Raw genomic sequence first — 25,812 nt, 5'->3', positions numbered from 1 at the left:
AGTGATGACCAAATATTGGGTGGAAGAACAGAGGCCAAATCATTTATAGCAAGGAGAAAAAGTGTTGTGCTTAGAACACATCCCTGAGGGACACCTTCAGCTTGGACGAAGTCCGGGGAAAGAACATTATTGACTCGAACACGGAAATGTCTGTCAGTTAAAAAGTTCTTAAGGAAGGATGGTAGATTGCCTCGGAGGCCTAAGGAATGGGCCTGGGCCAAAATATTATACCTCCAAGTTGTGTCATATGCCTTCTCAAGGTCAAAAAATATGGCAATAACTGAGTGATTATTCGCAAAGGCATTACGAACATACGTATCCAAGCGTAGTAAGGGGTCTATGGTAGAACGACCCTTACGAAAGCCATATTGACTAGCGGAGAGACTGTTGTGAGTCTCTAAATACCACATTAAACGTCGATTTACGAGGCGTTCCATCACTTTGCAAACTGCACTTGTAAGAGCGATGGCAGCAAGAGACTGAGCTAGAAAGGGCTGAGGGGAGTGCATAAGGTATCATCATCAGAGTTTGTGGAGTAAATCAGTCATCAAGAAGTCAATGAGTCAGGATTAAAGGAGGGTCCATCAGCAAGAAGGGAAGGTAAAGAGAGAGTAGTAGAACGAAGACGGCGTTGGAGGTAAATTCTGCGTGCTCGTTGATAGAGAGGGCAGTCTAACAGAATGTGGCTAATCGATACAGGAACTTGACACTGCTCACAGAGAGGTACAGGGTGCCTCTCCATGAGATACCCGTGAGTAAGACGAGTGTGGCCAAGATACCCTTGGTACAGACCTGGAATCAACTACGACTACCTCTACTAATGAGAGCGGCTGGATTTGAGAGGGACCTGACCTCCCAACATCTGCGTTCTACTAGTGACCTGTCTCACCTCCTGGCGCTATATAAGGTTCCATCCTGTCACTTCATCTCCATATTGTTTCATACCATGGAACAATGCTCTTCTCCAGACTGAGGGACTGACCACCTCAAAACTTTAAGGGAGATGGACTGATTACATCGTCTTCAAGTATCTTCTGCTTCTATCAACTTTTCTGTACTCGACTGAAGAAGCCTACTGTGTAGGCGAAACGTTTCGAAATAAAGATACCTAACTGTTGCATATGTGTCTTACCTAACAATCTGTCGGTATTTTATACCATTTTAATGTTCAATCTGTCAGACACTGCAACACAAGGGTATCTTGGTACAGACCTGGAATCAACTACGACTACCTCTACTAGTGAGAGCGGCTGGATTTGAGAGGGACCTGACCTCCCAACATCTGCGTTCTACTAGTGACCTGTCTCACCTCCTGGCGCTATATAAGGCTCCATCCTGTCACTTCATCTCCATATTGTTTCATACCATGGAACAATGCTCTTCTCCAGACTGAGGGACTGACCACCTCAAAACTTTAAGGGTGATGGACTGATTACATCGTCTTCAAGTATCTTCTGCTTCTATCAACTTTTCTGTACTCGACTGAAGAAGCCTACTGTGTAGGCGAAACGTTTCGAAATAAAGATACCTAACTGTTGCATATGTGTCTTACCTAACAATCTGTCGGTATTTTATACCATTTTAATGCTCAGGTCATGTACTGCTGACCGCACAGCAGTGTCTGCCTGTTCATTGCCCTGTACATCGACATGACCAGGGACCCAACAAAAAATAATATCTTTATGCTTCGTAGAGATACGGCATAGCCAAAGTTGGATATGGAGAACTAACCAATACTTTCCTATATCCTTTCTAAATTTAAACTTATCTAATTTGAATCCATTATTGCGGGTTCTTTCTCTTCCGTTGAAGAGGATCTTGTATTATTACTTTTCTGTAGCTCACTACAGTAATGCTCTCCATGTCACTTACTGTAGTAATGCTCTTCACTTCACTTACTGTAGTAACGCTCTTCATGTCACTTACTATAGTGTGGATGGATCAAATAAAATAAGCACTTACAAAAGATCACATATCAGTTTTATTGCTTACCGGTACTTACAACCTTAACAGCTGCAATAAATATCACAAACATTTTTTTTACATTGAACTTAATTTAATTTGTATATTTCATGTCAATACTGTACATAGGTTCGAAAGTACATATTCGAAATACAGCATAATACATAATGTTGCACATCGCCTTATGCACATCACAGCATTAACCACAAAAAAATCAGTAGTCTTCAGTTCAAAATATCAGGATAAGAACTAGGCAAGATACATTCTGATAATAGAGAAAGAAGTTTCAACGCTTCTATAGAACTCTTCCAAGACAAAATACATTCATGGACATAAACATATCAACTTATCGGTTCTCTGAACCATTCATCTACATTCCTGTCTGACACAGCAACAACTTGGGATCATAATACAGGGAATTGTTCACTTGCCTAACCCTTGGGCACGACCTACTTCCACGCTGGACAAATGTGATTCCACCTACGACTGCTGCACCTCTCCTGCCTACAGTATATAAGCTACTTCACACATATGCTGTATTCTTTTCAAGACTGATGGACTGACCACATTGACTCAAGGCTGAGGGACTGATTACCTCAAACTCCTGTTCTTCACCATTCTCCTTTGTATGGACTGATGAAGCCACTGTATGGTGAAACGTTTCGTCATTAAAGATACCCAAGTGTGCACATGTGTCTAATTTATTAACTTGTCAGTCCTCTGAACCATTTATCTAAATATTGATGGGCAATTAATATATAACGTTAAGATTGAGAGAGTAGAAACTTTAATGGAAAGACAATCAATGACACAAATACAAGAGTAATAGTTGAAGCAAACACAGTTATGAGTTTTCTTTATTGGACAGAGAAAATATGAAATGGTCATTATCCACAGAACATTGGCTGGTCTTCCTAACAGCTATTGTTTAATTATGGTCAACTTTCACTGACTACTCAACTTCACTTTTTTTACTTCAGTCTTGCTAGTGTATGGCTGCTAATTAGTCTTCAACCTTAACACAAACTTACCTTCCAAGATAAACAAATTTATCATAAGTGTGACAACCAGACAAGTAATTTCGTAAATGTTTCTTGTGCATCTTGAAGTTATTCAACACTTGAAAAGTGACAAATATCTTAGCAGATTCTGATGGACAGATCCATCAGTAAATATAAAAATTATATAGTAATGACTATGCATTATTGGATGCTGGAATTATCATAGCAGAGTCGTTTGTGACAATATTCATGATGCACATGAATATTGTCAAGCATATCATAAATACATGTATTGATCAGTATTAAAGACAACTTGAAATAAACTAAGAGCCTTATTGCACAACAGTGCTCGTGCATAATAACAAAGATTTTTTAACAAAAAAGCGGAAAAGTACTATATATGACACAGGAAAATTACAAATGATTAATTAATATGCATTAAATTATTTCATTACATCCACTTAATATTTAGTGCATATTAGGGTTACTGGAACTGCGATGTCTGTGCACCTCTGGCAAGACAGTTATTACATGAATCATAGTCAATAGGTCTGTTTAGATTTAGAAAGGATATAGGAAAGTATTGGTTTGGAAATAGGATAGTTGATGAGTGGAACAGTCTGCCTAGTAGGGTTATTGAAGCTAGGACCTTGGGTAGTTTCAAATTTAGGTTGGATAAATACATGAGTGAGAGGGGTTGGATTTGAGTGGTACTTACACGTGTATGAATGGAGTTATCGGGGCTTGTTTCTCGGGTAGCGCTGAAGGTTGGGTTGGCAAATGTCCTAATGGTGGGATGGATTGTGAAGGACCTGCTTAGCATGGGCCAGCAGGCCTGTTGCAGTGTTCCTCCTTTATTATGTTCTTATGTTTATGGGGTGATAGTGTGAATGATAGTGAGTGTTTCTTTTCAGGTCACCCTGCCTTGGTGGGAGACTACCAGCGTGCTAAATAAATTATAATATATGTCACATACGTATATTATAATTTATTTAACATACATATTGTGTTTCTGATAAGAAAGTGTAAGAATCTATATATCGACAAGAAAGAGCACTAGGAGAGCAGCACACTCAACACAGCTATCACTATACTGTACATATATACAAATACAAATTCTGAATGTCTGACCTTGACCTTTACTTTATACTCATTAAGGTTTCTCTTAGACCAGGAGAGACCTTAATGAAAAGTTTGAGGTACTTCCCAGGCAGCAGAAAGCACTAACACAAGACATAGCTAAGAGTGTACTGTAACTGTATTAGTTTGTTATAGTAATGACTGGTAAACTAATTAAAAAACAATATCAGAGAATCTTCATAAAAAGTTTCCTCTTTAGATATTTTACCTTTGGAGACAATTGATAAAAATAGAAGCGGTGAAAATGACACTTACAGAGAGGAACTTTGTGTCTTTCAACAGATGTGATCTTTGTTCAGTTCTCTGGATTGGCTGCAGTACACTTGAACATAAAATAATTTTAACATACAAATAATAATTCAGTCAGCACAATTTGGATAGTTTTGCATGACAAACCTCAGTAAAAAAAAGTGTCATGGACTAACGCCCATGTGATCCCATTTTTAAATGTATATTTTTAAGTAAACTTTTATAACATCTGAAGTGTGTGGTAAACTTTACGACAAACAATATAGAAATTTGATACAAGTCAAATTTGCTCTTGTATTGTCGGACATTCTATAAACCACGTAAACTAATAGGAAACAATGGATGATTTTGCAAGCCATCAGACACACACATCAAAGTCATTTGAATCAACCAATGTTTAATATACACTATGGATATAAACACTAAAATACAAACCCAAACATAAATACAGCATGTTGGCTTAGGCTAGGCTGTATAATGTACATCAATTCAGACATAAACCAATTAAGTTGGGGTTCCAACCGTTCAGTAAGAGCATACAAAATCATAGAATTCTTGAATACCAGGGGTGCATAGCATGATAAACAAATAGCTGACAAGTTCTGCGTGTCACTAAGAAGCAAGAAAGACTGCCTTGAGACTAAGCAATTTGCTAAAGTTACCCGTCTTTATGAAATGTAGCAGATGTGAAGTGTAAAACTACCGATCACTTAGCATCTCAACAAGACAACCAGACATACTTACAAGCACTTCAGCCAATCACACAGTACCTACAAGCACCTCAACCAATCACACGTTATCTACAAGCACCTCCACCATTCACATGTTACCTACAAGCACCTCCACGATTCACACGTTACCTACAAGCACATCAGCTTGTCACACGGTACTTACAAGCACTTCAACCAGTTACATGGTACCTACAAGCACCTGAACCAGTTACATGGTACCTACAAACACCTCAACCAGTCACTGCGTATCTACAAGCAGTATAGTATCTAGAAGCACCTTAAGATAACCAGTCATATCTACAAGCATCTTAAAATAACCAGATATATCTACATGCAGCTGAACCATTTATATCTAAAAGTACCTTAAGATAATTAGACATTTACAAGCACCTTAAAATAACCAGTCATATAAGCATCTGAACGAGTCGTGTCTACTGGCACCATAAAATAATGAGACATTTAAAAATTATTGTCTAAAACTTGCAGTGTACAACGTTTTTAACACAACATAGATTTATGGTAAACCAATTTTGCCTAACATTCTTGCTCACAATACTTGAACCATACTAACTATACACACCAAAGCTTGCTTGTGTATACACGCTACTCGGACATCTTCAGCTAAGGCAGGAGTAAGCTTAAGGCTACAACTCTGACAATACTTCAAATGAGGAACAAGAAGTTGGGTCCCAAAGATATTTAGTACATGTATATAGAATAAGAAGTTTGCAAACTTAAAACCTGATCAGTTTATAAAAATGTCTAATATATTACACATACATAAGAGGTCACAATATGAAGTTTGCAAAGCCAACTTGTAGAAGGGACAACAAAAAAATATTCTCCACTGATTAATAGCCACATGGAAGTATTTCTGTCAGATCAAGAAATTTAAAACACAAAAAGCTCATCGGATACAATAGTTATCCTTCACAACCCATAGGCTTCCTGTCTCTGAATTGATAAAAAATAGGTTAATTTTATCTGGTAAATTCATGTAAGATAAGTTTGTTGAACAGAGGGGCACATATACAGAAATTGATGTCGCAGTATATAACCTACACAAATATCCTGTATGTCGATCAAATGTGAAAAGGTACATTATAGTTACACTATTCACTGATCAGATACAGCAATGTAATTACCATTTTCTGTAATGACAGCTGCATATAAGGTTTTATATTTGTGTATGTACAATGTATGCAGCTGCCCACTCAGGTAGCAAATAGATTGGTTGGACTAGCTGCTAGTGGAAGCACTAGGGTGGGAAATTCAGAATTGGGTACAGTATTCCTTTTTCATTGGAGGTTCTTGTTCTGGGTTGACCTTACACTGCAAGGTTGCCACCTGCTGACTCTACCACTCTCAACCTCCGAAGTGCTATTACAATGAATTATTAATAATGGTAGAATTGCCGATGAAATATTAGTTAAATGGACACAGATGCAAATTATGTGACATTTTACTGTGGCAACGTTTCGCTCTCCAGGAGCTTTGTAACGGTTTGACAAAACTCCTGTAAAGTGAAACATTCCCACAATAAAATGTCACATTAGTTACATCTGTGTCCATTTACTTAACAATGAATTATATTTTTTCCACGCACTGACTGCTTTTCTATTTGGTTCTCTAATTTCCTTTTAAAAAATGCTCTGATACAAGTTTTATACAGTACCTTGAAGCATTTGATGTCTCTGAGTTCTTATAGTGTACATATCAAGTTCCCAAACACAGCAACGATAAATATGTTGCATAAATGTGTGAGTTTTGAAGATTTCTTAATACAGAGGATATCTTTCTTTCTTTCAACGCACCGGCCGTATCCCACCGAGGCGGGGTGGCCCAAAAGGAGAAACGAAAGTTTCTCCTTGTACATTTAGCAATATATACAGGAGAAGGGGTTACTAGCCCCTTGCTCCCGGCATTTTAGTCGCCTCTTACAACACGCGTGGCTTACGGAGGAAGAATTCTGTTCCACTTCCCCATGGAGAACAGAGGATATATAATTTATAATTCATATAATTCTGAAACCAAACAGCTATTACTTCCTCAATCTGACTATCAAAAACAATAACAAATTATGAAACATCAATCTGTAAACATTAAGGTCAGCTATAATAATTTTATTCAGTTCTCTCTAGACTGGAATATTGCTGTACACTAACGACTCCTTTCAAGGCAGGCGAAATTGCAGACCTTGAGAATATACAGAGAACTTTCACGGCACGTATAAGTACGATGAAGTACCTAAATTACTGGGAATGGTTGAAGTCCCTTGATTCGTACTCCCTGGAATGCAGGTGAGAAAGATACATGATAAAATACACTTGGAAAATCCTAGAGTGACTAGTCCCAAATCTGCACACGAAAATCACTCTACGAAAGCAAAAAACTCGGCAGGAGATGCAACATCCCCCTAATGAAAAGCAGGGGCGCCACAAGTATGCTAAGAGACAACACAGTAAGTATCCGGGGCCCAAGACTGTTCAACTGCCTCCTAGCATACATAAGGGGAATTACCAATAGACCCCTGGCTGTCTTTCAAGGAGTTAGACAGGTACCTAAAGTCAGTACCTGATCAGCTGGGCTGTGGCTCATATGTCGGCTTACATGCAGCCAGCAGTAACAGCCTGGTTGATCAGGTCCTGATCCAGCACGAGGCCTAGTCACCAACCAGGCCATAGGGACGTTAACCCCCGGAACCCCCTCCAGGTATACTCCAGGTATGCCTCACACTTGTTACTGATGTCACTGTATTATGTACGTATACAGGCACAGTGATCAGTAATAGAAAAAATGGTTTACTGGACAAAAACATATAATATAGACTGACACATTGTTACCGTAAGATGCAGTAAATAATGCTTTTAGTGAGTCTTGTATTTACCGTAAGAAGCTCTTAACTCTTCAATAATTTCAGCAACTCAAGGCTCGGTCAAAAAAAACACTAAGTTCAGAGAACTTTTTTTTTTATTTAATAACAACGTTTCTCTCTGTGAAAAGCTTCTTCCGGTCAATACCTGGCATGGCTAATCACTCAGCGAAACATTGCTATTATATAAAGGTTTTCCTCTTCACTTGTGTTACTATGTTTATGACAGTACTGTCATTACAAGTCAAGTCCTACAGATGAGCAACTAACCAGCCTCGACTAGCATCTTCAATGAATTACTAAGGAGTACTATGAAAAATACACTACAGTGAATATATGCCTTCAAATATGGAAGAGGGTCAATAAACTACAACAAAACTCAACTTTGGCAGGAATAAGCTTAGAAAATGTTCAGCAGATTTATAAAAAGCTAGCAAAGAATCAGAGCTTAAACCAAAGAGAAAACTCATAACAGTGATGGATGAAGTATTCAGCACAAGCAACATCATCACAAGATGAGAATCTAACCCAGCAGTTATACAGTATCTGATTCATCATTATCTAGTGTTGCAACATCTGCTCACCGATGCCATATCAGTACATATTTACAGAACATATAAATAGTATGGCGAGTGACACACATCAAATTACAGGAAGAAAGCTCACAAAGTGAGTGGGTGGGTACAAGTTAATTCTGTGAGTTGTTTACAAATGTGCTATTACGCTTTAGCAAGTTACAGGAAAATGTTATATATTAATCAATTTAATAATCCATGTGACATCTGTGCAAAATTTTAAATATGTAAATATAATCTGTCAAAAGCCACTCTTTGAATAAGAGAAATCCTGAAAGTCCTGTTTCCATGTCTTTAACTGCAATCTTAATCAATTATATGAATCTTCAATTTTGTATAACGCTGCAATGTATCTCTGAATCATTACATGTACTACTGAAAGATGTACAGAGGTAACTAGTAGATTAGAGAACAACACCAATGTTATAATGCAGGTTCAGTTTTCTGGAGAGTGCAGTACATATGGAGGTTAGGTTAGGTTAGGTAAAGTTGGTCAAGAAATAGGACAAGTGTTTTCTGACGTGGGTGTTAGTCATACGATGATCCACACCTGCAGCTTCTGGAGGGTTCATATTTATATGGCACTTCAACAAAAATGCAGTTTGATATATAAGGTAGTAATTAGATAAATACACAACAATTATAAAAAAATATAGCAAATATTTAACTTTGAGCTTTCTATCTATACGTATATAGAAAAAATACTTCTGGATGACATAAATGGTGAATACAATATAATATTAACAACAAAATGATTGGGTTAAACCATCATCAATTCAGTGCAAAACATTAATAAATAAATAAAAATGATGAATTACAAATAAACTATGTGTATGTGATTGTTACATCACACTATACTTAAATATGGTGATAAATACAGTGTATTTCACAATATAATCTAGAAATTGTTACAACATGACACATTCTGAAACTATCATAAAATTACTTATACATCTAAAAGATGTGGAAGATGAATAGCCAAACATATCACAACATTTACATAATATAAACATTTAGGTATTTCTCACAAGTAGGAATCATAAATGTTATGATCAACACATTCAATGAAAGAGATCAATATAACAAAGTAATATGACAAATGTTTCTTAAATGGCATTCAGACATTTGTAATTCACCATTCAAGACAAACAATGCAACAGCACTTCACAAATGTTTTTTATAATACACATGGAATTCAATTAATATGATGCCCAATATTTGCAGCAGAGAATGCCACCAAAAGTTATATACTGTAACATACTCAAAAGCGTAACTTTCATTAACTGTAAGATTCCTGAGACATTAGCGTTATTACCAAAATAAAACACAGTTCTACAAATTTGAAAATTTATACAACTTGTCTCACATTTAACACTGAAATCCCAGTTACAATTACAAAATTATTTTTGAAGTGCAAGAAGTTATTTTTTTCTGTCATTGCACTAGAAAATACCCTATGATTACAGTATTTCACTGTTGAAATATACTGTGATGTTCTTATAGTCAAAATCTGTGACAGTTTATCTGGTATTTTAGGCAATATCCATTATAAGCAAATGGTTGAAATCCAATGAAGTTAAAATATTTTTCTTTTAATTTAACCACAGACATATGGAGTAATTTAGCAGTATAGAGAGTAATGTCGCTTAAATGTTAAAATCTGTGACCTAACACTGTTTGAGCAGCAAATGTCTAGCAGTATTATAGTCTGGCCTGTACTTAGTGTTCCATCACTGTGTTGCAAGTTCCTTCTAATGTGAATGCAACATGCATGGACTTAAACCAGTTTTGTATTGCTTAATATTACTCTGCCATCATAACAAACACTGAATGCAAGCACATCATTTATGGTTATTATTTTTTACATTAATCATTTTTGTAAGTGAAAACTAATTATCTGTATTTCTTTAAAATTGTAAAGTTTCACAGAATTATTTTTGTTTATTGAGGTCATGCTGGTTCTTAATGAAGACTATTCCAACTCTCTGAATATGGTCAATTAAACTCAAAATTTTAATAACTGCTGTTACAAAAGTTATTTATACCTATCATAGCCTACACACACACATCTAGCACATAAGTCTTTCTACACCATTATCACATCACAGAAATACTGAGACTGGAATAATGCATGGAAAATAGGATTCTTTCTTGAATCTGGTTACCATAATGAACTTTTGAAGATATTACCAAATCTATTATAAATATCACCTTCTAGTAATACCCCAAAATTCACAGTTGCAAACCAGACAATGCCATCTTTATTTGCTTTGTACATATTTTACAAAACTAATCACAAGATTTTCTAAACCTTCTCCTTGATTTTTTAGTCTTCTCAGTTGACACTTTTTTTGGATTTTTTTGTGAAGCTGTGTCTTTAGTAGTGTCCTTCTCAGACTTATCTTTCTCCGTCTCATTCTTCGACTCTTCATCATACTGGTCCTTATAGTGCTCAGCTTCTCTGCAAACAAGAAGAAAAATAATTTAGTTCTTGTTGCCTTGTAGCATGTTTACAGAAAGTTCAGGCTCTGTAAATAAGAACAATAATTTACTTCTTGTTGCCTTGTTGCATATCACAAAAATAAAAAAAAAACTGATACACAAATGACCATGGAGGAACATTACTAGATATTTTGACATTCATTTAAAAATGAGAGTTATGGGCTAATAAAATATATTTGTAAGATTAAGGACTGTGAGTAACTTCATTAACTCTCTACCAACAACACAGTTTAAACAAGTGTTCTTCTTCCTAATTCAGATACCTTTTTGTTTTTGCAGGAAGGGAAGGTAGGGAGAGAAATATTTCAACGTTAGTGCAACTATACTAAAATTGCTAACATTAAGTTGGAGGTAGTTACAGTGACCATCAAACTCTGTTCAGTTCTTTCGATATTTCCATAATGTTTATGTTACTCTCCCTGTTTATCCTTGTCTGTTGTAAATTTTAATTAATGAAACATTTGATCAGTAGCAGACTGGTCATAAGAGAAACCATACTAACAGCGGCAATGGATGAGCAGGGGAACGTGCCAGAGAACAATAATAAAACTCTATGTAAATGATTTATGTATGTATGTTATTTTTTATTATTTTTTTATTATCACACTGGCCGATTCCCACCAAGGCAGGGTGGCCCGAAAAAGAAAAACTTTCACCATCATTCACTCCATCACTGTCTTGCCAGAAGGGTGCTTTACACTACAGTTTTTAAACTGCAACATTAACACCCTTCCTTCAGAGTGCAGGCACTGTACTTCCCATCTCCAGGACTCAAGTCCGGCCTGCCGGTTTCCCTGAACCCCTTCATAAATCTTACTTTGCTCACACTCCAACAGCACGTCAAGTATTAAAAACCATTTGTCTCCATTCACTCCTATCAAACACGCTCACGCATGCCTGCTGGAAGTCCAAGCCCCTCGCACACAAAACCTCCTTTACCCCCTCCCTCCAACCTTTCCTAGGCCGACCCCTACCCCGCCTTCCTTCCACTACAGACTGATACACTCTTGAAGTCATTCTGTTTCGCTCCATTCTCTCTACATGTCCGAACCACCTCAACAACCCTTCCTCAGCCCTCTGGACAACAGTTTTGGTAATCCCGCACCTCCTCCTAATTTCCAAACTACGAATTCTCTGCATTATATTCACACCACACATTGCTCTCAGACATGACATCTCCACTGCCTCCAGCCTTCTCCTTGCTGCAACATTCATCACCCATGCTTCACACCCATATAAGAGCGTTGGTAAAAGTATACTCTCATACATTCCCCTCTTTGCCTCCATGGACAAAGTTCTTTGTCTCCACAGACTCCTAAGTGCACCACTCACCCTTTTCCCCTCATCAATTCTATGATTCACCTCATCTTTCATAGACCCATCCGCTGACACGTCCACTCCCAAATATCTGAATACATTCACCTCCTCCATACTCTCTCCCTCCAATCTGATATCCAATCTTTCATCACCTAATCTTTTTGTTATCCTCATAACCTTACTCTTTCCTGTATTCACTTTCAATTTTCTTCTATTGCACACCCTACCAAATTCATCCACCAATCTCTGCAACTTCTCTTCAGAATCTCCCAAGAGCACAGTGTCATCAGCAAAGAGCAACTGTGACAACTCCCACTTTATGCGTGATTGTTTATCTTTTAACTCCACACCTCTTGCCAAGACCCTCGCATTTACTTCTCTTACAACCCCATCTATAAATATATTAAACAACCACGGTGACATCACACATCCTTGTCTAAGGCCTACTTTTACTGGGAAATAATTTCCCTCTTTCCTACATACTCTAACTTGAGCCTCACTATCCTCGTAAAAACTCTTCACTGCTTTCAGTAACCTACCTCCTACACCATACACCTGCAACACCTGCCACATTGCCCCCCTATCCACCCTGTCATACGCCTTTTCCAAATCCATAAATGCCACAAAGACCTCTTTAGCCTTATCTAAATACTGTTCACTTATATGTTTCACTGTAAACACCTGGTCCACACACCCCCTACCTTTCCTAAAGCCTCCTTGTTCATCTGCTATCCTATTCTCCGTCTTACTCTTAATTCTTTCAATAATAACTCTACCATACACTTTGCCAGGTATACTCAACAGACTTATCCCCCTATAATTTTTGCACTTTCTTTTATCCCCTTTGCCTTTATACAAAGGAACTATGCATGCTCTCTGCCAATCCCTAGGTACCTTACCCTCTTCCATACATTTATTAAATAATTGCACCAACCACTCCAAAACTATATCCCCACCTGCTTTTAACATTTCTATCTTTATCCCATCAATCCCGGCTGCCTTACCCCCTTTCATTTTACCTACTGCCTCACGAACTTCCCCCACACTCACAACTGGCTCTTCCTCACTCCTACTTGCCCTATACACGAAATCACAGCTTCCCTATCTTCATCAACATTTAACAATTCCTCAAAATATTCCCTCCATCTTCCCAATACCTCTAACTCTCCATTTAATAACTCTCGTCTCCTATTTTTAACTGACAAATCCATTTGTTCTCTAGGCTTTCTTAACTTGTTAATCTTACTCCAAAACTTTTTCTTATTTTCCACAAAATTTGTTGATAACATCTCACCCACTCTCTCATTTGCTCTCTTTTTACATTGCTTCACCACTCTCTTAACCTCTCTCTTTTTCTCCATATACTCTTCCCTCCTTGCATCACTTCTACTTTGTAAAAACTTCTCATATGCTAACTTTTTCTCCCTTACTACTCTCTTCACATCATCATTCCACCAATCGCTCCTCTTCCCTCCCGCACCCACTTTCCTGTAACCACAAACTTCTGCTGAACACTCTAACACTACATTTTTAAACCTACCCCATACCTCTTCGACCCCATTGCCTATGCTCTCATTAGCCCATCTATCCTCCAATAGCTGTTTATATCTTACCCTAACTGCCTCCTCTTTTAGTTTATAAACCTTCACCTCTCTCTTCCCTGATGCTTCTATTCTCCTTGTATCCCATCTACCTTTTACTCTCACTGCAGCTACAACTAAAAAGTGATTTGATATATCTGTGGCCCCTCTATAAACATGTACATCCTGAAGTCTACTCAACAGTCTTTTATCTACCAATACATAATCCAACAAACTACTGTCATTTCGCCCAACATCATATCTTGTATACTTATTTATCCTCTTTTTCTTAAAATATGTATTACTTATAACTAAACCCCTTTCTATACAAAGTTCAATCAAAGGGCTCCCATTATCATTTACACCTGGCACCCCAAACTTACCTACCACACCCTCTCTAAAAGTTTCTCCTACTTTAGCATTCAGGTCCCCTACCACAATTACTCTCTCACTCGGTTCAAAAGTTCCTATACATTCACTTAACATCATGGGGGAAGAATTGAGGGTAGAGATTTGATACTTCAGATTTGGTCACTTAATCATAGCAAGAGGTGTGTACTGTAGGTCTTGTGAATTCTTCTAATATATATAGCAACCATGCAAATGTTTAATCTTTACACAATTAAAAATAAATGAAAAGTCTTAAACTTTGTTGAGAAGGAAGAGACGACGTGAGAGTGAGTGGATGCTGGTGACTGTGAGGACCCACTGGCCAGCCTCACCGTGTCTCCTCAGGAATAATCATAGCCAGTGTGAATACCAGTCTCAGGTAAAGAGAGCCGTCTGAAGTGTTTAAAACTTTGCCAAAAGAGCGTAGGTCTCTATGAGTACCAGTCTGTATAGTCCTTGTGGCTTAGCGCTTCTTTTTGATTATAATAATAATAATATGAGTACCAGTCACAAGTATGTAGGACTCGGTCAGCAGTGTGAAGTTCTCTATAATAAGTTTGTAGTTTTCTGTGAATGCTGCTGTATTTCCTACATTACTACAACTGTTTATTACTTATATCTGAGTCAATCTCCTTTAGTTTGCAACATCATGTTCGCCTACTCATGATGCTGAAGTAGAGTACATTTTGCTATTGCATCAACGATGAAAACAGGCATACGATACATACTTACATCCATTTTAACTCTCCTGGGTTAGTAAATAATGAGTGCGGACACTCATAGTGGAAATCAGTACAGTCTCCTGAAGTCTTTCCAATTTCCTCAGCCATTGTGTAGTCACGGAGCCGCTTGTCAGAGTGAGGAGATCGAGCAGCACTGTGGAAACATAAGTTGTTGAATTATTCATGATGTGTCTAACCTATATATTACATCATGTTTACCGTATATAAAGTAAACATGGTTTCTGAGGTAGTTTGCCATCTTCCTCAGCATATATGTAGTAATAAAAATAATTATTTAATGTTAAAAATTCTAAAGCTTTTCTGAGCGACGTGACCTAACATGAACTAACATAAATGTGTCCAATCTTCAGCCTACCACAAAGAATTGCAAAACTAACAGTGAAGAAAAACTTAGTACTTTTTTTTATCTATTCTCACCTGAAAAACAGCTCCAAAACCTCGCCAAAGAAACCATGGTTGATTAAAGGAACTTGAAATATTTCACAGATGGCTCGCAGTAGGCAAGCCTTGCCGTTCATGCCCAGGTTGTCCAGGGTATCTTCCACCACCTGGTACATCATCTCCCTGTGGGTATACATCAACTACTATAACAACTCAATTTATATACAATATGCATAAACAGAAGAATGGCCAGGTCTGACAATTCATTACAGCTTGAATTTATAATGTGGCTGAAGGGCTCTTGAGCTGAGCAACTGCACTCAACTTGACTGTCTCACATTCCCCCAGGTGTTCTATGATCCCTTGCAGGTTTACTGCTTCCCCCATGAATATAATAAAATTTACATTTGTAAATAGTGCATCTCTCTCTCATGGATTACCTGGAGTTTACCTGGAGAGAGTTCCGGGGGTCAACGCCCCCGCGGCCCGGTCTGTGACCAGGCCTCCTGGTGGATCAGAGCCTGATCAACCAGGCTGTTGCTGCTGGCTGCACGCAAACCAACGTACGAGCCACAGCCCGGCTGATCAGGAACCGACTTTAGGTGCTTGTCCAGTGCCAGCTTGAAGACTGCCAGGGGTCTGTTGGTAATCCCCCTTATGTATGCTGGGAGGCAGTTGAACAGTCTCGGGCCCCTGACACTTATTGTATGGTCTCTTAACGTGCTAGTGACACCCCTGCTTTTCATTGGGGGGATGGTGCATCGTCTGCCAAGTCTTTTGCTTTCATAGTGATTTTTGTGTGCAAGTTTGGTACTAGTCCCTCTAGGATTTTCCAGGTGTATATAATCATGTATCTCTCCCGCCTGCGTTCCAGGGAATACAGGTTTAGGAACCTCAAGCGCTCCCAGTAATTGAGGTGTTTTATCTCCATTATGCGCACCGTGAAGGTTCTCTGTGCATTTTCTAGGTCAGCAATTTCACCTGCCTTGAAAGGTGCTGTTAGTGTGCAGCAATATTCCACCCTAGATAGAACAAGTGACCTGAAGAGTGTCATGGGCTTGGCCTCCCTAGTTTTGAAGGTTCTCATTATCCATCCTGTCATTTTTCTAGCAGACGCGATTGATACAATGTTATGGTCCTTGAAGGTGAGATCCTCCGACATGATCATTCCCAGGTCTTTGACGTTGGTGTTTCGCTCTATTTTGTGGCCAGAATTTGTTTTGTACTCTGATGAAGATTTAATTTCCTCGTGTTTACCATATCTGAGTAATTGAAATTTCTCATCGTTGAACTTCATATTGTTTTCTGCAGCCCACTGAAAGATTTGGTTGATGTCCGCCTGGAGCTTTGCAGTGTCTGCAATGGAAGACACTGTCATGCAGATTCGGGTGTCATCTGCAAAGGAAGACACGGTGCTGTGGCTGACATCCTTGTCTATGTCGGATATGAGGATGAGGAACAAGATGGGAGCGAGTACTGTGCCTTGTGGAACAGAGCTTTTCACTGTAGCTGCCTCGGACTTTACTCTGTTGACGACTACTCTCTGTGTTCTGTTAGTGAGGAAATTATAGATCCATCGACCGACTTTTCCTGTTATTCCTTTAGCACGCATTTTGTGTGCTATTACGCCATGGTCACACTTGTCGAAGGCTTTTGCAAAGTCTGTATAGTATATTACATCTGCATTCTTTTTGTCTTCTAGTGCATTTAGGACCTTGTCGTAGTGATCCAATAGTTGAGACAGACAGGAGCGACCTGTTCTAAACCCATGTTGCCCTGGGTTGTGTAACTGATGGGTTTCTAGATGGGTGGTGATCTTGCTTCTTAGGACCCTTTCAAAGATTTTTATGATATGGGATGTTAGTGCTATTGGTCTGTAGTTCTTTGCTGTTGCTTTACTGCCCCCTTTGTGGAGTGGGGCTATGTCTGTTGTTTTTAGTAACTGTGGGACGACCCCCGTGTCCATGCTCCCTCTCCATAGGATGGATAAGGCTCGTGATAGGGGCTTCTTGCAGTTCTTGATGAACACGGAGTTCCATGAGTCTGGCCCTGGGGCAGAGTGCATGGGCATGTCATTTATCGCCTGTTCGAAGTCATTTGGCATCAGGATAACATCGGATAGGCTTGTGTTAATCAAATTTTGTGGCTCTCTCATAAAAAATTCATTTTGATCTTCGACTCTCAGTCTGGTTAGCGGCTTGCTAAAAACTGAGTCATATTGGGACTTGAGTAGCTCACTCATTTCCTTGCTGCCATCTGTGTAGGACCCATCTTGTTTAAGTAGGGGCCCAATACTGGACGTTGTTCTCGACTTTGATTTGGCATAGGAGAAGAAATACTTTGGGTTTCTTTCGATTTCATTTATGGCTTTTAGTTCTTCCCGCGATTCCTGACTCCTATAAGATTCCTTTAGCTTAAGTTCGATGCTTGCTATTTCTCTGACCAGTGTCTCCCTACGCATTTCAGATATATTGACCTCTTTTAGCCGCTCTGTTATTCTTTTCCGTCGCCTGTAAAGGGAGCGCCTGTCTCTTTCTATTTTACATCTACTCCTCCTTGATGACTTGATGACTTGGTCTGGTGTGATCTTTTTGACCAGGTCTTGTTTGGTCTTAATGACCAGGTCTGATACAGTCTAGGTAAACAGGCCTAGTACAGTCTTGGTGACCACGTCTGGTACAGTTTTGGTGACCAGGCCTGGTACAGTCTTGGTGACCATGTCTGGTAGTCTTGGTGGCCAGGTCTGGTACAGTCTTGGTGACTAGATCTGGTGGCCTGGTGGCTAAAGCTCCCGCTTCACACACGGAGGGCCCGGGTTCGATTCCCGGCGGGTGGAAACATTTCGACACGTTTCCTTACACCTGTGGTCCTGTTCACCTAGCAGCAAATAGGTACCTGGGTGTTAGTCGACTGGTGTGGGTCGCATCCTGGGGGACAAGATTAAGGACCCCAATGGAAATAAGTTAGACAGTCCTCGATGACGCACTGACTTTCTTGGGTTATCCTGGGTGGCTAACCCTCCGGGGTTAAAAATCCGAACGAAATCTTATCTTATCTTATCTTACAGTCCTGGTGATCAGGTCTGGTACAGTCTTGGTGATGAGGTCTGGTACAGTCTTGGTAACCAGGTCTAGAACAGTCTTAGTGACCAGGTCTGGTATAGTCTTGGTGACCAGGTCTGGTACAGTCTTGGTGACTAGATCTGGTACAGTCCTGGTGATCAGGTCTGATACAGTCTTGGTGACGAGGTCTGGTACACTCTTGGTAACCAGGTCTAGAACAGTCTTAGTGACCAGGTTTGGTATAGTCTTGGTGACCAGGTCTGGTACAATCTTGGTGACCAGGTCTGGTACAGTTTTGGTGACTAGATCTGGTACAGTCCTGGTGACCAGGTCTGGTACAGTCTTGGTGACCAGGTCTGGTACAGTCTTGGTGACTAGATCTGGTACAGTCCTGGTGACCAGGTCTGGTACAGTCTTGGTGACCAGGTCTAGAACAGTCTTGGTGACTAGATCTGGTACAGTCCTGGTGACCAGGTCTGGTACAATCTTGGTGACCAGGTCTAGAACAGTCTTAGTGACTAGATCTGGTACTGTCTTGGTGACCAGGTCTGGTACAGTCTTGGTGACTAGATCTGGTACAGTCCTGGTGACCAGGTCTGGTACAGTCTTGGTGACCAGGTCTGGTACAGTCTTGGTGACTAGATCTGGTACAGTCTTGGTAATTAGATCTGGTAGTCTTGGTGACTAGATCTGGTACAGTCTTGGTGACTAGATCTCTTACAGTCTTGGTGACTAGATCTGGTACAGTCTTGGTGACCAGGTCTGATACAGTCTTGGTGACCAGGTCTAGAACAGTCTTGCTGACCAGGTCTGGTACAGTCTTGGTGACCAGGTCTGGTACAGTCAATTCAAATTCAAATTCAAAGTTTATTCTCTATAAGGATTACAATGCTGAGTTTACAGAATTTGGTTATTGTGTGGTTTACATGTAGCAAAATAATGATTACAGAGTGTACCACTAGAACACCTAGCATGGCTAGGCATTTCGGGCAGACTTAGTTTAATTCTTAATTTTAAAATATTACAAATTATGAGGTAAATTGGTATTATGGCTAAGTGACTAAATACTAGTTTGAGAGTTTAGCAATGTGAATGCTTTTGTTTTGGCACAGTACATAGTTTCAGTATTGGAGTATCACAGGATTCATTATTTTAAGATTGAGATTAATATTTCTGTTTATGGTCAAATGGGTGAGTGAAAGTGTGGACCACCAGGTGGTATTCGTGTAGTTAGTTGACGGGGTGTATCAGGGAGATAAGATGTTTTCTAATTGGTGGCCAGGTCTGGTACAGTCTTGGTGACCAGGTCTAGAACAGTCTTGGTGACCAGGTCTGGTCCAGTCTTGGTGACCAGGTCTGGTACAGTCTTGGTGACCAGGTCTGGTACAGTCTTGGTGACCAGGTCTGGGGTTGTTTTTCAAGACTTTATTATCTTTCTTCTTACTTTGTACATTATGCTGTTACTAAGCATTGAAGAACTTTCATTACATTTAATTTTTAAAACATGTATTATACAAGAAACTGCATTAGTTGCATGACTGTACAAGCAAAATTACTGCAAGAAGATGCCTGCACGCTGCTACGTGCTCCCGGGAACAGCACTGCCAAGAGTCGCACTACTTTTGTCATGCAAGAGACATTATGTAGATGAATGGTTTAGAGAACCAACAAGATTGATGGACTGACAACATCGACTCAAGGCTGAGGGACTGATTACCTCAAACTCCTCCTGTTCTTCACCATTCTCCTTTGTAAGGACTGATGAAGCCAATGCGTGGCGAAACGTTTCCTCGTTAAATATACCCAAGTGTTGCACATGTGTCTAATTTATCATGCTACATATTAGTTGAAAAGTAAGAAATCTGTTTATATGATGATAAGAGAGAGAGATTATTGTAATATATTCATATCAATAATTAATGAGGTTGAGTATAAACTCGTGCTGATTGTAATCTTAAAACAAAATACGTACAATAAATTTAGGGTAGGTGAGGAAAAATGATCATGTGAAATTCTGTAGTTCATTGGTCAGCGTTTGGTTCAGAACCCACAGATCCTGGGTTTGATCCTCAGGCAGGGCGAAATATATGGGTGTCTAAAGTTAACTGCCAATGTTCACCAAGTAATAAATACAATAGTTGTCTAGATGTTAGTCGACTGTTGTGGATGACATCCAGGCTGGGTGAACCATAGCTAAGGAGGGAGGATGGTACATCACAGTGAGAACCAAGCTCTGAAATATAAGCTGAGCTACAATAACAGATCATAATCTATAAAATATAAAACGTGTAATCAAAATAAAATCTAAGTTTTCCTTGAATTCTTAGCTTGCATTTTTTGTTCCAACACGCTTTAGATATTATAACCTAGCAATCTACAGGAGTCTTTATTTAAGAAGAAACTGCATAAAACAAGAGATTTTTTAAGCAGTTATGTACACTACTGTACTTATATCTAACTTGAGCACAATATTTAAATATGATTTTCAATTATGGCAAAAAATGCATATGGTGGACCTCTTAGTAGAAGTGAGTGGAGTAGACGCTTGTTATGAAGCTCTTACCTGTCGCCTCCGGCCCAGTTGATGCCAGGAAGAGTAGTAAATGCTTCACGTTTCTTCCTAAACAGTCCGAAGGATGGAAAAAATCCAAAAGGATTCTCCTCAGAGGTCAAACCGAGGTCATCAAATGCAACTGTGAGAGAAACGTCATGTCAGAGTTGTGTTGGGTGTCACCTTCAGCTGACCAGCCACAGTCAGTAATGGTAAATGAAAAGAAATGTTTTGTCAGAACCCCAAGAGGATATTTAAGTTGACACAAGGTAATGGTCACTTACCAATATATAAAACCCTGATGGGCTCATACAGTGTTCACTGATAATATACTCAGATGAATGTCTAAGCGATTGTGTAAGATAAGTGAGAGGTCAGTTCATTGTCTTTCTCCACCTGTCTGTGTTGGGTCAAAGTCAGTCAGTGAATGATATATGTACAACACTTGGGTGTCTTTAATGAGAACCTAGGTGTTGTATATGTGTCGGTACTGTGTGTTTTTGATCTACTGAAAAGAGTCAGTCTGATCACATGAGAAGAAATAAAGAACTGGCCTAAAACAAGTTATATACCAGATACTCTCTCACACTGAGTTACACAGCTCATCATCAATAATTAGTTTATTATATAAACTGTTTATTGCAACTGCACAATATACTTTTTGAGTTAAAGTCATATGAACAAATGCTCACATTAGTGTAATACATTTTATAGTGTAGTGTTTTTTGAAGAATCATGATTAATTTGAGCAACTAAAAACATATAAAATTAAATAATTTGTTGAATCTGGAATATTGTACTCAGAATATCTGTCACTGAATCACATTTTTTAATAAACAAAAATAATAATCAAATAATAATAATAATATTATTATTATTATTAGTAGTATCATTAATACAGTAATATAATAATACAATGCATGCATTATGATTAACTGATAATAAATTTATCAATCAATTTAATATATTTATACGCTTTAATATATTTATACGCTCCTCTATAAGATTATAAGTTAAGTTTATTAGCAAGTTCAAACAATAGCGTGAAATATTACACAAGTTTGACAAAGGTGATCGAATATAAAGTTATGTTGACTGCTTAACACTGCTGCTGTAAATGTGGTGGCAGAACAAGAAGATTTATTATTGTACATGTTAAAAAAGTCAATAAGGAGAGTCCAGAGGATGAATAAGATAGTTTCCCAAGATCTGCGCAGTGAACACCAGGGGCAATATTACAGGCAATTCTAAATATCCCAGAGTTACTGTTGAAATAAAATAAGACCATTCACTTCTCTGGTGACTGTTTTCAGTGACCACACACTTGTCAGGTCACCACAAGCTTGTGAGGTTACTAGATGCTTGTGTGGTGACTGTTAATAGTCACTTTTAAGTTAGTAAAGCACTTAAAATATTGCTTAATAATCACTGACTGATCCATCATAGGAGGGTGAGAGGTAGGGGGGGGGGTAAGTCATTAATCAGAAAACTGGACAATTTTTTCCAGATTCGGGTCTTAATAAAGAACTGGAGCTACACTCCCCTCCTTAGGATCAAACTGGATTACCTTCCATTCCTTAGACACTCTATGACCAATAAGGATTTAACGCCACCCCATAATAACGATTATAATAATAGTTAACTTAATATTTTTATAGTATACTTCACTAGTGGCACTATTAACTACAGTGATGTATGGAAAATCTATGCAAGGCATTAATATTCTACAACAGTAGAAAAGTACTGTTTTTAAAGTCAAAAGAAAATAATATCCTGCAAAAACAATATTTGTATCAATTTTTTCTTTAAAACATTCACAAACTCAATGTTACAAACTCAATGGGTCATAAGTTTAATAAAGCAGTCAGAGAAGCATGAGAAAGAATGTTGAACCAATGTTAGAATGTTAGTGTGAAGGTGAAAGACAGTACAGTAAGAACACTACATCAACAATAACTCACAGTAAACTACTTATAACAATTTATAACTAACACAAATTGTAAATCAAAACGGGACTATATTTGGGGCCATTCTGTGCCACTATAGAGTCGTAAGTTGATGCTGATCATGGGAAGGACCAAAATGTTGTCTAGTTTTTAGTTCGAATCTGTGAGTTGGTTGTGAAAATAATGTGACGATGACTGAAAAACAGCAAATTATCAGGTCAGATGCTCAGGAAAAAACAAGTATTAATAATGATAGTGGAAAATAAAATATTCGAAGCACAAGACACACCCAGCCAGCAGCAACAGCCTGGTTGATCAGGCTCTGATCCACCAGGAGGCCTGGTCACAGACCGGGCCGCGGGGGCGTTGACCCCCGGAACTCTCTCCAGGTAAACACAATCATAAAAATAGTTTTCACAGAGCAAGAAATGGTACAGTAAAGAGCGCAGAAGTGACATGACGACATATGCTAATACACAACTTAAAGCTTCCCAAGATCATCATATATTTAAGATGATCTTTGCTATTGTAAATGGTGAGCTTATCTTACTCTTAAAAGGGATGGAGATGGTCATAGATGCCCCGTAGCCCAGTGGAAGGTTCCTCCCCAGGGGAAGACTGAGGGTGGGTGTTAAAATGAGGGCTGTGGTAGGCGGTAGTGCCAGGCGACGATCAGATGTTAAGAAGATCAATCTTTTCTTGCGAGACAGTGTGCTTGTGTTGTTTCTGTGGAAGTATTTACAACCAATAGAAACAAATCTTGTGCTGGAAGGTATACAAAGGGTACATCGTAATACATATATCATAAAAATATAGGGAAGTACCACCTCTATAACTGGACTGGGGACCCTCATCCTCAGAGAAGACAATAAATGTACCTTAGGGAAAACTCAAATGGTTCTCCCCGGAGCTGTTTGAATATTTTCTTCTCCTACTAACCCCTATATTTTATATTCTATATGAACTTTAATACTTTAATAGACAGAATACACTGACAGAAAATACAAACATGAATATATCGGTACAATATATCAAAGATTATGAATCTCCTCCAGCTCCTCCGAAGCCGGATGCGAGCCCAGTATGCATATATATATATATATATATATATATATATATATATATATATATATATATATATATATATATATATATATATATATCTATATCATGCCGAATAGGCAGAACTTGCGATCTTGGCCTAAATAGCAACGCTCATCTTGCCATTTAGGACAAGTGAAAATTTGTGTATGCAATAATTTCGCCAAAATCATTCTGAACGTAACGAAAAAAATATATTTCACTGTGTTTGTTTAGTATTAAATTATTGTAAATGTATCTAAACTATATTTAGTTGGGTTAGGCTAAAATAAATTGTTCTTGTTATAATAAGGTTAGGTAAGATTTCTAAGATTCTTTTGGAGCAAAATTAAATTTTTTTACATTAACATTAATGAAAAAAATATATCTTTAAACGTATAAGAGAAAATTTTAGAAAGGGCTTAATTTTAAATGAGTTATTGCTAATTGACCAGTTTTTACATATTCGGCACGACACACACACACACACACACACACACACACACACACACACACACACACACATATATATATATATATATATATATATATATATATATATATATATATATATATATATATATATATATATATATATATATATATATATATACATGTATATTACAAGCACAGTTGTTAAATCTGGCTGGTGAACTACGAATTCTATCGGCTTTTATTATAACATACAAATATTATATTGTTATAACGTTATCAAATCTGTTCACACGGTAACTGTTACTGCCCAGTTCAATGTAATATTCAAGTTTATTTTAGACAAATAAAAGATTGACTCTTAAGTTTTAGTTTGAGAAACAAAAAAAAAAATTGTGGGCGTTTGTCATGTTTACCGTAATTTTAACTAGGACACAAGTTGTACATAAAGGTGAAGTAGCAGCATTATAACTTACTGAGCCCTGACTGTTATGGTGGTAAGGTTGATGAGGAAGACCAGCAGGGCCATCATGACTGCACACTCAACCACTCGCGCCATGCTTCTCTGAAACATACCCAACACCACAATTATTGACTCAACTTTTACTCTCACATCCATGTGCTCATATTGGGGAAAAAAAAACACTTTCAGGAAGGAGGGAGGGGTTGTAGAGAGCTCCTAACGCAAGGAAACTTAACCTGGTAATGTACAAGACATGAGACAGCTGGAAGTGGGGAGTCTTTATAACGGGAGTCAGGAAACACTAGTCCTTTCTCCTGACGAAAGAAAACTTACTGACCAGCAGTCAGACTGGAAGACTAAGCGAGTGTTCCTGTGTGATGGAGCTCTGGTGACTACAATTATCCACAGTTGGAATGGAAGTATTAGCTGTGTGTGGAACCAAGGACTGTTTTATATTGTTGGTAAATATTCATTTGGTTCAGTTTACTGTATTTCCTTATATTGTTTAAATAACTCGCTGTATTATATTTTCCAGCTACCTTAGTGATATATATATATATATATATATATATATATATATAGTAGGGAAACAAGTGTAGTCAAAGATAAGATAAAACCAATATTGCAAACCAGAAATACCGCAGGAAATAGCAAACAAGAGGACTCCAATAGCAATAGTGAGGATAAATTACCAAAAACAACTGGTGGGAGCTCCATTGTTGGTGCTAAGGAGGATAGGAATAAGACAGGGAAACATGCACCAACAGGGAATACAGTCACAGAAACCCAAGGCAAACGGAAACCAAGCCTGTGCACATACTATGCACTTGGTATC

At 38.3% G+C, this 25,812-nt stretch overlaps 1 protein-coding gene across 4 annotated transcripts in view; it reads right to left on the bottom strand.

Moving 5' to 3' along the window:
• Nucleotides 1-1,958: 1,958 nt before the first annotated feature.
• LOC128700384 (uncharacterized) overlaps nt 1,959-25,812 on the bottom strand; it is a 179,819-nt gene continuing 155,965 nt past the window's right edge. For all 4 annotated transcript variants that reach the window (XM_070100143.1, XM_070100144.1, XM_053793561.2 and 1 more), the window contains exons 2-7: nt 24,991-25,079; nt 23,553-23,728; nt 21,069-21,198; nt 15,480-15,626; nt 15,052-15,195; nt 1,959-10,991 (exon numbers count right to left, since the gene is read on the bottom strand). In XM_070100143.1, coding sequence (XP_069956244.1) covers nt 10,820-10,991; nt 15,052-15,195; nt 15,480-15,626; nt 21,069-21,198; nt 23,553-23,728; nt 24,991-25,073 — 852 coding nt within the window. In that variant the 5' untranslated portion in view covers nt 25,074-25,079 and the 3' untranslated portion in view covers nt 1,959-10,819. The remainder of the gene's footprint in view (nt 10,992-15,051; nt 15,196-15,479; nt 15,627-21,068; nt 21,199-23,552; nt 23,729-24,990; nt 25,080-25,812) is intronic.

The sequence above is a fragment of the Cherax quadricarinatus genome, chromosome 71, assembly GCF_038502225.1.
Source record: "Cherax quadricarinatus isolate ZL_2023a chromosome 71, ASM3850222v1, whole genome shotgun sequence".
NCBI lineage: Eukaryota > Metazoa > Arthropoda > Malacostraca > Decapoda > Parastacidae > Cherax > Cherax quadricarinatus.
Note: the sequence above shows the minus strand (reverse complement) of the source record. Positions and strands in the feature narration are given on the sequence as shown.